Source organism: Coturnix japonica, chromosome 2, assembly GCF_001577835.2.
Source record: "Coturnix japonica isolate 7356 chromosome 2, Coturnix japonica 2.1, whole genome shotgun sequence".
Lineage (NCBI taxonomy): Eukaryota > Metazoa > Chordata > Aves > Galliformes > Phasianidae > Coturnix > Coturnix japonica.
This window is the reverse complement of record NC_029517.1, coordinates 122,727,512-122,742,018: the sequence shown is the minus strand read 5'-3', so window position 1 is coordinate 122,742,018 and position 14,507 is coordinate 122,727,512. Positions and strand designations below refer to the sequence as shown.

At 38.8% G+C, this 14,507-nt stretch overlaps 1 protein-coding gene across 2 annotated transcripts in view; it reads left to right on the top strand.

Annotated features, from left to right (window-relative positions):
- Positions 1 to 14,507, top strand: part of SAMD12 (sterile alpha motif domain containing 12) — a 168,413-nt gene that overhangs the window by 27,179 nt on the left and 126,727 nt on the right. For both annotated transcript variants that reach the window (XM_015856215.2, XM_032442891.1), the window contains exon 3: positions 11,519 to 11,648. In XM_015856215.2, the coding sequence (XP_015711701.1) occupies positions 11,519 to 11,648 (130 nt within the window). The remainder of the gene's footprint in view (positions 1 to 11,518; positions 11,649 to 14,507) is intronic.

Sequence of the window (14,507 nt, the reverse complement as noted above, 5' to 3'; positions counted from 1 at the left end):
CCCTACTAACAAAAACGGAATGATTAGCGTGGATTTTCTGTGGAAACTTAAACTGCAAGCAAATGACCCAAGAACAAGAAGTCAATTGTGTTCTTTTCAGAAATGTAATTAAAATATTTTTGATTCTTATTCAGGGCTACTTTTTCCAGCGTGTTGATTTAGATGTCCCTTCATGTATCTCTTTCCAGGAAGGATACATATTGCATGTACTGAACACATTATTGCAGCCGAATATTCCTCACAATACTGAATTTACCTTCTTGCAGCCCTTCCGTCACACTCATCTCCTTAAGGCCTAAATTCCTTATCCTGAGTTCAGGCTAATGTAACATTTGTGACCAGTCATCTTAATCTTGAGAAGCTCAGCTCCCTGTTTCTAGGGACATCTTACAGCTGCCTGCCTCAGGGTGGCATTGCTGGTGCATTTGGGGCTAGATTTAGGAAGGGTGCTGGGAGTCTGGGTACCTGCAATGCTCCTGGGACAATCCCATCCCATGCATATCTTGATCTAGGAGATAGGTTCAGCACAGTAGCCTTGTTGCTCTTTGCCTTTCCATTGTTATCCTCTTGTCTCTTCTTGAATCTGACCTGCCAGGTCCTGTGTGTGTAGGCTTTATAGCTCCAAATGCCTGGACTGCTGGGGAGAGACAGCAAGACTGGCCCATTCCTCTATTTCCTTTTAGGATGAGGACAAGCCTGTGACCTTTCTTTTGCTGTGGCATTCATTTGCCTGACAGGAAGAAGAGCTTCCTGTAAGAGAGGGGAGCTGTCTCCCTTTAGCCTGGGTTGGCCTTTGTGCATGTGGGCCTCATGCTCTGCATGTTCTTGTTGGCTGACTTGGGCAGCTTCCTAGCCAGAGGGGCTGGCCTTCATGAATCTGTTTGGATGCTATTTGCTTTCCTAATAAAGGAGATAAAAGGGCATTGTGAAGCTTAAGCTCCTTCTTGTGAATATAGGACTTCTTAGTGATGATAAGAGAAAATAGGAATTCCCTCATTAGGGAGCAAATGCTATTTTTTCAAAAGTAATTAGCAAGAAATTAAATTGATGTCAAAAGTGCCCTGCATGCTTTGAAAAATAAGTAGTGTATGTGCCTGCTAGATATTTATTTAGGTTGAGAAATCCACTGTGACCTTCAACACAGACATTGCAACACTAGTGTGTGAGTCAGATGGCAGGGCTGATTGCCTCCTATCAACACTTACCTCCTTCCTTTGCAGGGAGTGTCGCTGGGAAGCAAGAGGTTGACCTGTCAGCTGAAGCATAGGGAAACTTACATACATGTCTGTCCTATAAAGTTGTTCTGCTCAAAATGCATTTGGCTCAAGAGAATGCAGTTAAGAGTCAACTGGCAAAGATATTCAGAAAACTTTGATTGCCATTGGGGTGTAAAATGCCTTGGCTGCTTCTCTTGCCTTCTGCATATGAATGAGCCTACCCATAAAGACTGAAAGTTGGCATGGTAAATTTATTCTACTTTATACAGTACAATCCTCTTAATTGGCACATCTGCTGGAAGCAAAGGTGCCAAAAATGCGATTCACTCAGGAGGAGTAAACCTTGTAAGAGAGCAACTAGTCATTATTTAATAGGGATTAAGATCCTCTCAGGATGTTAAATGTTCTCCTTGTACAAATGTGCTGTCACTGAGTTAATGACAGAACTAACCTCACTACCTGCTAATGCTCAAGTAACAATTTCCTTTATAGCTCTTCTCATCCGGAAATGCTTCTCTGTATCTTTAAGATCAAAATGTTCACCTCTGACATACAGTGCATAATAAAAAAAGGCACACAGCTACTCCCCAGATGTAGGTTATGGCATGTCAAGTATTGTCCCTGAGAAGTACTATAATTAAAGATGGAAGGGTCTGGATGTGGTCTGTGCTGCACAGCTTTGCTGTCACAGTAACTCCAGCAAATCTGCTCTCCAGCAAAACTCATGTTCTGCCATCAGTGTGGTTTTTTTTTATGTCACCAGAAATCACAAATTCCATGCTGGCATTATTAGGTAAATGTCTTTGAGATTAGGCCCACTCTGTATTTGAACAACTTCTTAGTTCAGATATCCTGAAATGTTTCACAGCTTTAGAAATATTTATGCTGTTTTTACTAGATTAACCTGAAATGTCAGGAAGAAGAGAGTACTACTCTGTGCATTCCTCTTTTTCATGAGATAGACCAATTTGTACTAGAGTAGTATTCCTTAGCAGAGATGTTAATTTTATTAGCCTTACAAAATACTACCAGTAAGTTACACTTCCTAATTTTGAACTGCCACATTTCAGTTCATATCCGTGTTAGTATGAATAATGTGCATATGAAACAGGTACGCTTCAAACTCACAGTCGTGTCTAACTCTTCTCATTTCAAGGCAGCCCCTTTTTTGATTCCCCTTGCTAACTATTGGTAGCTGAGCTATTTCGGGAAATAAGTGACTGAGGAACTGCAGATAAGGCATCACCTGAATGTATGTGATTGTGCATGAGCGTTCCTGTGATCTGCAGAACAAATGAAAGCTGACCAGTTTCTTTTAACACTGAATTTGCAAGTATAAAGTCAAAACTTTGCTCTTTTCAGATCTTTGTGTTTTAATTATTTTTTTTTTCCTGTTTTCTTCGTAGCTTTGTAATTAAAGAGCGACAAGATTCCCGCACTATGAATCTCATTCACAGGGGGTGCAGTGTTTAGTCCTAAAGACAGGATATAAGATGAGCAGCCTGCGAGTTGTGTGCTTTGTCAAATGTGTGTGTCTCCAGTTTGTTTCTTATTGTAGCAGAAGGTTAGGCACAAAAATGAGCATGTAATAAAGGTCATTAATTATTTGATGTTGTTAATCACAGAATCATAGAATTGTAGGGGTTGGAAGGGACCTCTAGAGATCATCGAGTCCAACCCCCCTGCCAAAGCAGGCTCCCTACACCATGTCACACAGGTAGGCGTCCAGGCGGGTCTTAAATATCTTCAGAGAAGGAGACTCCACCACCTCCCTGGGCAGCCTGTTCCAGTGCTCCGTCACCCTCACTGTAAAGAAGTTCTTCCGCACATTCATGTGGAACTTCCTATGCTGTACTTTCATCCCATTACCCCTAGTCCTATCCCCATGCACTACTGAAAAGAGACCAGCCTCACCACTATGGCTCCCACACCTCAGGTATTTATAAACCTGGATCAGGTGATGGGCTCTTAATACTGGGCTCTTCGTTTAAATTATTTGTTTCTTCTTTCAATCATAAAATCATACAGTATCTGGAGTAAGGAGCCTGCTTGAGTAGCAAGAAGAATGGAGAAGTTTGAGGAGAAACATTTTGTAGTGGTTGCTCATAGGACACCTGCTATGTGAGCAGAAATTGTCCCAATGCTGTGCAGGATCTACAGTGCGTTCCTGTATGGCAAAGCAGAAGGGCTTATATTTACTTTATGAAGCTTACAGTCAGTGAGGCAAGATAGTTATGCTTAAAGCCCTGAGGGACAATGTGGTTCAAATTGTCTCTGGTAGGAGAAGAAGAACCAAAGCCACATCAAAGAAGTATGAAGCAACTGTTGTGTCGGTGCGAGATAAAAATCCCCACCTGACACAGCATCTCTTCGTGTCTGTGTTTTCCTCTGCAAATACCCGAAATCAAGTATTTAATTTTTGGACTGAAAGGAATCTTCTGCATTGAGAGAGATGGCTTGGCAAGCTAAAAATGCCCAGTGTTTTTAGATGAAGTGCATTTTAATGTTCCCCTCCTTGATTTGGTCATCTAATCCCAAAATTGAATGTTCTTTTGGTCCTGTTTGTGTTTTTATTGTTAGCACTGTTGTCCTGTCACTCCCAGACTCTCAGGATGTTGATATCAGAGCCGATGCTGAGGAGTGCTTTGTCTTCACCTTTCTCATCCTGTCAGCTCTTTACAGTTTGCTGATAATGCCACTACAATTTATCTCAATGCCAGCATGTGCTGTCACGAGTCTTGTTTTCAAGGTACAATGTTTCACTGAAAGAGTACTTGTATGGAAAAGGTATCATTTTATTTATTCTTGCTTGTTGTTTTGATACTATATTTATCCCAATCAGGATAAGTGCCCCAGGATATTTTATTTAACAGCACAGTTCATCCCTTCTTGTTGATGATTACACTTGTGACAGTTTGCAGAGGGGTTTAACTACCTCTAACTTGTTTTTACTTCACAGACTAATCTTATTATTTTTCTTAATTTGTTTCCTTTTTCTGTTTGTAGTGCACAGAAACTTATGGCGCACATACCAGTAGTAGTGGATTGAATTGATCAGGGCATTGCTCGAATGCTTGATAGAACCTGTCTGTCATCAGGTGATGGTGGTGCACTGATTTGGGACCTTGAGGCAGATGTTTCTCCTTGTACCAAGATGGCACGAGAGTGCTTTTCTATTTACCTTTCCTTTTTCTCCAGAAAGCAAGAAGAATAGCAAATATTCTCATACAGGAGCTTATCCCTTTTGCCTGCATCTTTCATGGTTTTCATGGCTTTTCTACCTGTCTTTAGTCTTTCCCCTCACTGTTCCTTCACAGGGAAAGCTTATGTGCCAACACCTTTTCACCTTGTGCTTGGAGCCTGCAGCTGACCCACTTCTGGCATTGTTTTCATCTTTCACTCTGTCCCCACAGTGGTAGAGGACTGTCCCTGTCCCTTCAGGGGCAGTGATATCTCTGCAAGTTCGATTGACATCTGCCTACTTCAGCCATCTTTGACTAACCCTGAGTAAATGGGGATGTGGTTTTGGAACCTCAGGTACCTGTTTGGGGTTCATGGTTCTGCTGCAGGTGTGGTCAACTGGCTGTGGAGTTGCTTCTCCTTAAGACAAAGAAAACAAGACAAAAAACAGCCCTATGTGTTCTGACTGGATTCAGGGGAATCAGGCTGCCCAGGGAAGTGGAGGAGGCACCATCCCTGGAGGTTTTCAAGAAATATTTAAATATGGAACTGAAGGTCATGGTTTAGTGGGTACGACATGATAGATTGATGGTTAGACTTGATGGTCTTGGAGGTCTTTTCCAACCTCAGTGATTCTCCAAATCAGATAGCATTACAGCTCAGCTCTGATCTGTCTGGACGCTGGTGGTGAGAAGTAATTCCCTTTTGCATACACTTGTAACCAGTTTTGTCTTCTGTGGGATCTCAAACATGTACCCTGATGTCAGACAGCATAGTGTATCTGGACCATTCTGGGGAAGGGCTGCATGAAGGATGCTGTGCGTTTGAGTGATTGGGTGAGATATAGTCTGGGTACTCCTGCAAGGGACAAGCTTCTGAGCATCAGGCAGCCTTAACAGATGTAAGTTGGAATGTGTGCAGCCCCTTGTCATCTTTGTATGTGCTCTTGTCATCTTGTCAGAGATTAGGTCAGCCAGCTGTATTTTGGGTCTTGCTATGTGGATCAAGTATATTTGGCACAGGACTGCAATTGAGAGAGACAAACTTGATATTCAGAGAGTGCCAGGCACCAATTGACTGCATCTCAAGAAAATACGGGAGACTGGGTGGGACTACCATGTCACTGCATTTCTCATTCCAAGTGCCCACTGCACATTGATCAGTCATAGGTGTGTGACTTGCACAACAGCTGCTGTGCTCTGTCTACTTTAATCCTTCCTGAGTGATGCTAACAGCAGTTTAATTCTAGGTTAAAATGGAAGTTGATACGTAGTAAGTTTTTAAAGTGTCTTTTGGGCTAGAAATACGTTTTAAAAAGAAAAAAAAATAATCATTGCAATTATTTATGATACTGACTTGATTGCTTTGCCACAGTGACCCAAGTAATCGGTTCTATTGCAACTCTTTGAATTCTGATCCAATTAGTTTTAAATATTCATTTTTTAATCAGTATATATAAAAAAATGCATTACGGTATTTTATATTTGCTATTTTCAAGCAAAACCCCCCACATTTTGTTTATTTGTTTGACATGACCTTTTCTTCTTTTCTTAGCATTGCAATTCTCAGTAACACAGGCAGGAACCTTCCACAGCAGAGGGTTCAATTCTATATGGGTTGTCTGCTCATTATTGTTATTTTCTTTGGTTTTTGCTAGAAAATTGACTACCATAGAAAATATATTTCTGAATTGAAATGTTTCCTGCCCAAATCAGTATTTTAAGATAATGTATAACACCACATTCATAACCCTTCATCATTTCATCTGTTCTTTCCGAATCTGAAAACAGCTTTTATGTTATCTTTTGGTTCTGAATTTTACACAGGCAGTTTGATATTAGCAAAGTCATTTGGAATATGTGAAAAAGGTTCTTATTTTCTTAGATTCAGAAATACAACTCAGGCATCTTAAAAAAAATAAAAATAAAAATCATTATTTTGAAAGTCTTCTTTGGCTTTGCTGCTCCTGTTTCTTTGTGTCAGAAACGATGAAGGTGATGCTGTTAGCATTACTGCCTTAACAACCTGAAAGATTGGACAGTAACTTATATGGCTTTTTGGAGCTGCGAAGCTTAAATTCACTGCTGTATATATATTTTTATCAAACACAGATAAAAATTCATTTTTCCAATTTTAAAGTATTTCGTCGTTTGCTTGCAGAAGATATTTGTTTTGATTTAACAAATATTTCCTTCTCAGCTCCCTGAGCAATGCAGTCCCTTTTCTTTCCTCTCCTTCTCCCTGCTCCCACACATCAGTGTTTTTTCTGATGCATTTTGATGTTTTCTGCCCAGCTGACTGTTGTTCTGGAGGGTGACAGCCGCTCATCTCACTCTCTCTGTCCCCTGCTCCAAAAGGATTGCTGCTGCTTTGACTTTGATTTCAACTGTAACTTCAGATCAGTGGATGACTTGTGATGCATGTTGGAGCAGAATCTGCCTTAATGCTTGGAGTGGTGCCTCTTTTATCGGTCTGTTTTACGAAATTGATTTTTTGTTATTTTTTTCCAGGTATTAGTTGCGAGGTTTGACTTCAGGTAAACATGTGTAAACGTGTATCGACTTAGCTGAGATGTCAGGAGCAGCGTGTTTTTCAATTGGTATCATACAAATGGTATCGGGCAGTGTTCTTCCAGCAGACCTGCAGCCTTCTTCGAGTGAAGACCCTGATTCCAGATGCTCTGGATTTTTTCAATCCAAGTAGACTTATAAGTGCATTGCCATAAATAATATTGGTTTGAGAAGCTCTTGAAAACAACTTGGAACACTGTCTTTTTAAGAATGGGATAGAAGCCACTGTTACTTAAAAGGCAAACAAACAAAAAGCCAAACCAACAGCCTTTCTTTCTGTTCAAGAGTAAAATACCATAAATAAATACAAATTCTGGTGAATAAATTGATCTTGGATACTTGTCAGCTTTGGTAAACTGCACCTGTAAGGCTGAAGAGGTAAATTGTATGTCATTGCTCTGGAGGAGCAGGGATTGGCTGCTGATGCTATTTTGAATGCTGAAATACACCCTCTAATAATGTGGTGGCTACAACCTTGATTTATCTATTTATTCTTGAGCTAGGTACTGTATTCTCTGCATTGTGGAGCAAGCAACATCAAATTGTCATGTATTTAATATGCTGATTCATTTCATTTCTCTTGGGAGAGGCATTTTTATAACTTGAGATACACAGAGCAAAAACTGTGTTTAGGTAATTTGAAAGAGTTTGACACAAAATCTTGAAGTTCTTCCTTGAAATATACAAAGAATACTGAGAACTGTGGTGCGTTTCCTCTTGGCTCAGGTTTTGGCACAGTGTTCTGCAGGATTACGACTATGAAAATACTGCCAGCAAAGGCAGCAAAGGGCAATTTTAGGATCCATTTGTTAGGAAAATGAAAGGGAAGGCCAGACCAAGGATTTTTGAGGCTTACTGTTTGACTGAGCTGATAAATAGAAATAAAATAAAAACATCATATGTATTCTAGCTGTCTAGGTAGTTTGCATCTAGTTAGTGGCAGGGGAGCCATTTTGAAGGTATGTTTATGATAAGGGTCATTTTCCTTGGTGTATGGGGAATTTTTTAGTGTAAGATCTAGCTGTAGAACAGGGAAGAAACTAACAAATGAGTTCTGTGGGAGGAAAGTGTGTTTTTTAATAACGTTACATCTAGAGCATCTGGTTGGAAAATATTTAGGGTATGATGTTCCAAAAATGATAGCAGGGCTACAACATAGCTATTGCTTTAAAATACCTACATTCCTCTAACTAAGCAAGTCTACTAATTATAACATTAAACATAAAGCTTGATTGTGCTAATATAACCACCCCAAGAAGGACATTCCTATAAGTTAAGCCATTTGTGTTTCAGTTATTGTAATTCTGAATGCTGGACGGTGAAGAATTAGCATATATGTTTGTTGGGCAGTGGTCTGTACAATGGATGACATAGTAGCTGTGCCTTTTGGAACTGTCTTTCATTTCTATAGGCACAGAAGGGAGTGTTAAATTCGTAGTGTAACTGCTGATGAACTTGTTTGTCAGATATTTAACATGATGGTATTTAAAGCTCTTAGGAGGAGAATGGCTACTGAACTGAAAACAGCATCCTCATACTCAAACCAAGCTATCGCTGCTTGTGTGCTTTCAGCTAGGAATAAATAGCTTAAGTCTGCAGCCAGCTATATACATTTGCATTCAAATGCTTGTAATTTCAGTATTTTTATGATGTATGAGAGAAAACGTTAACAAATCAATTTTTAGGGACTGACAGATTTTACTCTTCAAATATTTGAGTGCTCAAGAATTATCTTGAAGCATCAGCTCATATACATGTCTTGATCTTGGTAGGGAATTTCTGTGGGATCGGAGAGACTGCTCCTATTGTATGGCTGTTCTAACTTGTATTTTGCTTTGATGTATTTGTGAAGGAAACTCATATATATATGTGCGTAATAAAAGTCAGCTAACAGGTACCATAATATTGGGTCCTTCATTGAAATTCAGCATCCTCTTTGACTCAAACCACAATAATAAGTAGTCTGGGGAAGTTCAAAGAGGAGCCTTTCATCTCCATAGCTGCACAAGGAGCAGTTGCAGGGCACTTGCTCTTTATAATGAGCTTGTCCCTTCTCAAGATCTGTGAGTGTCTGCAGCAGGTTGCTGAATGTGCACGAGGCTAATGATGATCCCAGAAGGATTAGTGGTAAAGTGAGCGCTATCCTGCTTTATGTGCATTGCAGACACATCTGGAATTTATTCTTTTTTTTTTGTGGATGCAAGTTTATCAGTCAGACTTCTACCTTCTGTAGAGTAACAGCACAAGGTGAAAATCAATTATTTGGAGTGGTTTTATGCCTTAATGCAATACCTTTTAAATGCGGATGGTGTCTGTTCTTGTTTGAAATGGGATTCATGTTTCTGATGAGTGCACTTTGGTCTACAGAAGAAATAAAAAAAAGCTAAGCTAAGGGATGTGCATTGTACTATATATTCAACCATAATGTTTCCACTGCTTATTTGTGTCAACTTCAAGCCAGGCAATGAAAAGTGAGGAAAAAACTGGACATGAGAAATCAGAGGGATGTTTGATGTCACAAACTTAGCTTCACCTTCATATTCCCTGTACCTCAGCTGGGATCTTTGGATGATGTAATTCATGGACTTGATAGGATGAGCAAAGCACTGAGAACTGCTGTTGTCCTTCAGGCTTCTAGTAACGAAGATTTCAAAGCAACTTTGAAAAGAGGTGCCTGGCAAAGTACACCTCCATAAATGCATTATTACCCTGTGCAGCCATCATGTAGGGGATCTACCCTAAGTCATAATGGAGTTTGATTGAGGTGACATTCCCTTTCACCTTGAGTTTATGCAGCAAAACTTCTCTGGAACCTTCTTCAAGACCCTAGGAACTGGAGGGATGGGTATCCTGCATGCTTAGCAAGGGAATAAAAAGACAAACACTGGAATAGGCTCCCCAGGGAGGTGGTTGAGTCACCATCCCTGTGTGTTTAAGAACCGTTTGTATGTGGAGCTCAGAGATATGATTTAGCAGAGGGTTGTTAGAGTTAGGGTACTATGGTTAGGCTGCGGTTGGACTTGATGATCTTTAAGGTCTTTTCCAACCTGAGTGATTCTATGGTTCTATGACTTTGGAAATGATCTTATTCTGTAAACTCAGTTCTTTGACAAAATCATGAAGTAATTGGGTACACTAGTATTCCAGTCAATTTACATTAGCGAACTCTCATGTTAGGTGTTCCTTGTGGGGAATAATGCACTTTTGAATAAGATTTTTAAGTCTCCAGGACAGACCATTGGAAAAAATAAATTGTTTCAATGTTTTAGCTCTTCAGTTTTGTTTTGCCTGCATTCATCAGAAGTTCTGAACTCCTGTAGTTCTGGTCTTTTACAACTCAGTGTTTCTGTATGTTAAAAGACAAGCTGAGTTGTTCAGTTAAATGCAGTGGGACATTATGCACGTGGTACTCATAAATTAAGTCAATTAGAGTGTTCTGTGTATAAACTGTTAGTTTGTTTGTCCAGATAATCTACCATAAGAGTGATTTTACAGAAAAGTATAGAGCAATGGTGGTCTTTTTTCCGTATGAAACAATTAATAAAGGAAGAGCTTGTTCCCTAAGCCAGGACCTGACTTTCAAGCTGACTTCTTCCTGTTAGGACTTTTCTGCTCTGTTATCACTCTGCTGTATGTGATCTGTACCTTCTGTGACAATGGAAATTGCGCAGGTCTGGTGAAGTGCAAAAACAAGCTCAAGTTGTTATGAGACTATTGGTAAACTCACTGTTATTGCTTAAAAAACCCAAACAAACAAGAAAAGAGTGTGAAGCCTGTATCCTTCTTATGCCAAACACAGCATTGTTGTGAGTAAAATGTCTCTTCAATATTTCTATCTCAGATGCATTTGTAGATAACAAACACATTTGGTGCCAGTAATAGCACTCAGTAGTTCCAAGCTAACTTAAAATACAAGACCATGACAGACTGAAGAAAAATGGTGTCCTGCCAGGTTGTAATTGAGGTGAGAGCTATAGAGAAACAAAAGGAGTCCCATTGGAGTTGAGAGAGGCCAAGAAAGATTTTTAACAGCTTGTCCAGTCCTTGAAGTGATTCTCAGTAACAATTAAATCTCTCTTTGTGAACAAAAGGAACATGGACAAAATTATGAGATTATTGCAATGAAAATAATGGGAAAAGGAAGTACTAGAATTAGACCTTTCATGATTCAAAAGCCATTATTAACCTTTCAAAACACTGTCTTTCTGGCGATGTTTGCAAAACATGATGAAGAAGTTGGTCCTGTATGGTCAAAATTCTTCCAGAAAGAGTTCAGCTCTTTCTCAAGGAAGACATAGTAAATACATTTTTGTGAAGCAAGGAACATAGATGCACTGCCCACTACTATTATAAAAGTTTCCACTGTGTGTGATCCCTTCAGTGATACAGTTAAATAGCTGAGTCTTGTCAACGTGCTGGTGACTGCCAGTAACAGCAGATCTCATCTAGCGTTTATTATTTTAATACTGTAAGTGGATACCGGCATAACATTTCTGAAAATAGTTAGCATATGCATTAAAATTATTTCTCTTTTTCCTTATTCATTTCTAGTCTGGGACTGTGAAGCTGACCAAACCTGTGGCATTATGGACCCAGCAGGATGTCTGCAAATGGCTGAAGAAACATTGCCCTAATCAGTATCAAATCTACAGTGAGTCATTCAAACAGCATGACATAACTGGTAAAGTATGCGCTATCAGAAATATTTTACTTAGTTAAGATGTCACAAATTGTTTTACTTTGTTGGTAATAGACTGTGTCTGTATACTGAGGGCTTTTTGCTAATCGTATGACTCCAGAGTTGCCAAGGCTAGAGCAGGGGGACTATACCACTGATTGGTGTTTTTCCTCTCTCTAAAATAGAAATTTCAGATTATTTAAGATTAATATAGTAAGGAAAAAAGTCAGTCATTATGAGGGTAAGGGCCATTTCCCATTAATTACAAATGAAAACCCCAAACATTAAGAAATGTCTCATGAGGAAAAATGGGAATTTTTTTTAGATTACATTTCTGTTCCTTGGGCTGGGAAGTGAGATCAGCTGATCCTCTCCCTAGGGCTGAATCAGAATTTAAGCAGCAAGTTTTGTTCTTACAGACATTTGTCTAACTTTGTTCTAGAAAACTGACAATGAAAAATACTTTTTATCTCTTTATTTTAATGTTTATGGTCCTTAAAATTAATGAAGGAAATATTATTTCTGCCAGTGAAACTAATTTCTGTCCCTTAAGTAGCTGGAATGTACATCATCATTTGCTTTCTTGCATGTCTTCTTTTATTTGACAAGGAGCTTCTCACTTGTATGAGTTTTCCATGACTAGTCTAAAAAGGATTCATTCTGTTGTGGTTTTTCCTCCAAATATCCATAAGACATCTAAACCCTCAACACTTGCTGTCCTGTCAGTGAACCATATATTAAAAAGCATCATCATATTTTATTTTCCTATTTGTTTTATAAGTTGATATTCATTTTGTTGATCTCATTGGCTTTTTAACTCCTTTTCAAGCTTCCAGTAGTAGTATATTAAATGTCCACTTTGAGCTGACATTGGTTCAGCTGAGTCGCTGGTCTAATACAAATACACCTGTAACTTGGGAGTTAAATAACATTTTTACTTATATCACAGGAATTAATTCGTCTGTAAAAAGTTTCATGTGGAACATTAATTTGCTCTCTGAAGTGGTGGCATATGAAACATGGAACTGACATTCAACCAGTGGTTTCAGTTCCACAATGCAAACCTCAGTGTAACAATAATATATTGTTAACTTTTGCATGTTCATTGCCTGTTTGTATATGTGTACTCATCATGTTTCAAATTTTCCACTGATTCCTTTTGTTATTCTTTCCTTTTTGATAATATGTGTGTAATTGCACACAAGGCAAATAGAACTACTAATCTTCAATCGCTATACAGCCATGAATACACACATGCACTAATATGCGAGAGATGGTTTGTGTCAAGTTGCTAAATGTTTAATTTTTGTACATAATCACTGCACCTATTTCATCTAAGTTATCATCTGTTTCTCAGTATCTTGAATGTAGTTCTAAGAAATGGAGTTTGCATCTTCATCTAAGTGTATAGAGCTGATTGCATCCAAAGAGCTATCAGAAAATTTTGAAATGAAGCTATTTTTTCTTTTCTTTAGTGCTGTTTTACTATTACATTGTCTGTTTAGAATAAAGGCTTTATGAGATGAAGTTGAAGACAATGTTTTTCATTTCAACTAAACATACACCAATTGTGTACAGCATTGTGGATAGGTGAAAATTCAAACTTAATAGGCCTCAATGAAAAGAGAAAATCAGAATTGATTTTGAGAGAGGTATACAGAGAATATTAGTACGAGAGTTAGGAAAGAAGTCTGCAGTTAAAAAAACAAACAAACAGAAAAAGAAAGAATGAAAAGTAAGATTTCATGGTCCTTGTGGGTCGCTTCCAACTCAGGATGTTCATGATAACAGAAGGAGTGGAATAATGTTTGTACAGGTTTTACAAATTAGTGTGATAATGAGAGAAATGAAATCACAGGAGTAAACTTCCAGTGCTGTTTGTACTCAAATTACTTGAAATCTACCAAAGGGGCAGAACAGTAGATTTGGGGGTAAAAAGAAAAGTAAAACATGAAAGGAGCATGGAAACTACTATGAAGATTAAGCCAAGATAGTGTAACTGTTTCCAGATATGCTTACATAAAAGTGATGTGATTGTTAAAAATTTCTCAGGAATTATGTTGACTTTACAGGCTTCTTTGATATGGAAAAATACAGTAAAAAGGACTTGAAGAAAAAGACAAGAAAAGGATATTTATGATTTTTTTGAAGATAAAACTTAAGGCCTGGTCATAAGCCAGGAAAAAAAAAAAAAAAACTTGGACAAATTTATCTATAGGTTGTCACCTTAACCAATGGTGTTGAAAAGCACAGTATTTGCAGTACTTAGAATGTTAGTTGCTGATTGCGGTTTGTTGGGTTGGGGCAAAAATGCAAAACTAAATATCCTTTGTAGTGAATTTATAAGTTTATACTATGCCTGACAAAAACCAGCTGTAGATGTATAAGAAAAAATGATCTGTTGTTACACCTAGCAGGAAAGAAGTAAACTTACATTAACAGTAGTCTTAATTATGGCCTGGATCAGTGTTCTTTCGTTAGATTTCCAACGTATTAAGGGCAATGGCTGATACTTTCTAGGGAGGGCAAAGCCCCTTGCACCCCACGTAGGATGGGACTTCCTGGCTGGGGAAGCTTTGTTGAAGAGGACTTGTGGGCCCAGTAGACAGGAAGGTGAAATGAGCCGTTAGGGTGCTTTGGAAGATGAAAAAAAGCCATGAGAATCCTGAACAGTATTAATAAGCACATAAGCAGCAGATACAGGACAGTGTTTGTGCTTCTTAGATTCTAGTTCTTGGACTTTGAATGTTGTTAAGTCATTGACAAACTGGAACAAGTTCAGGTGTGTACCACCTAGATGCTCAGAGCTGGATCACTTGTAGCGTGAGCAGGAGCTTGAGTGAGCTGAGCTTGGTCACCCTG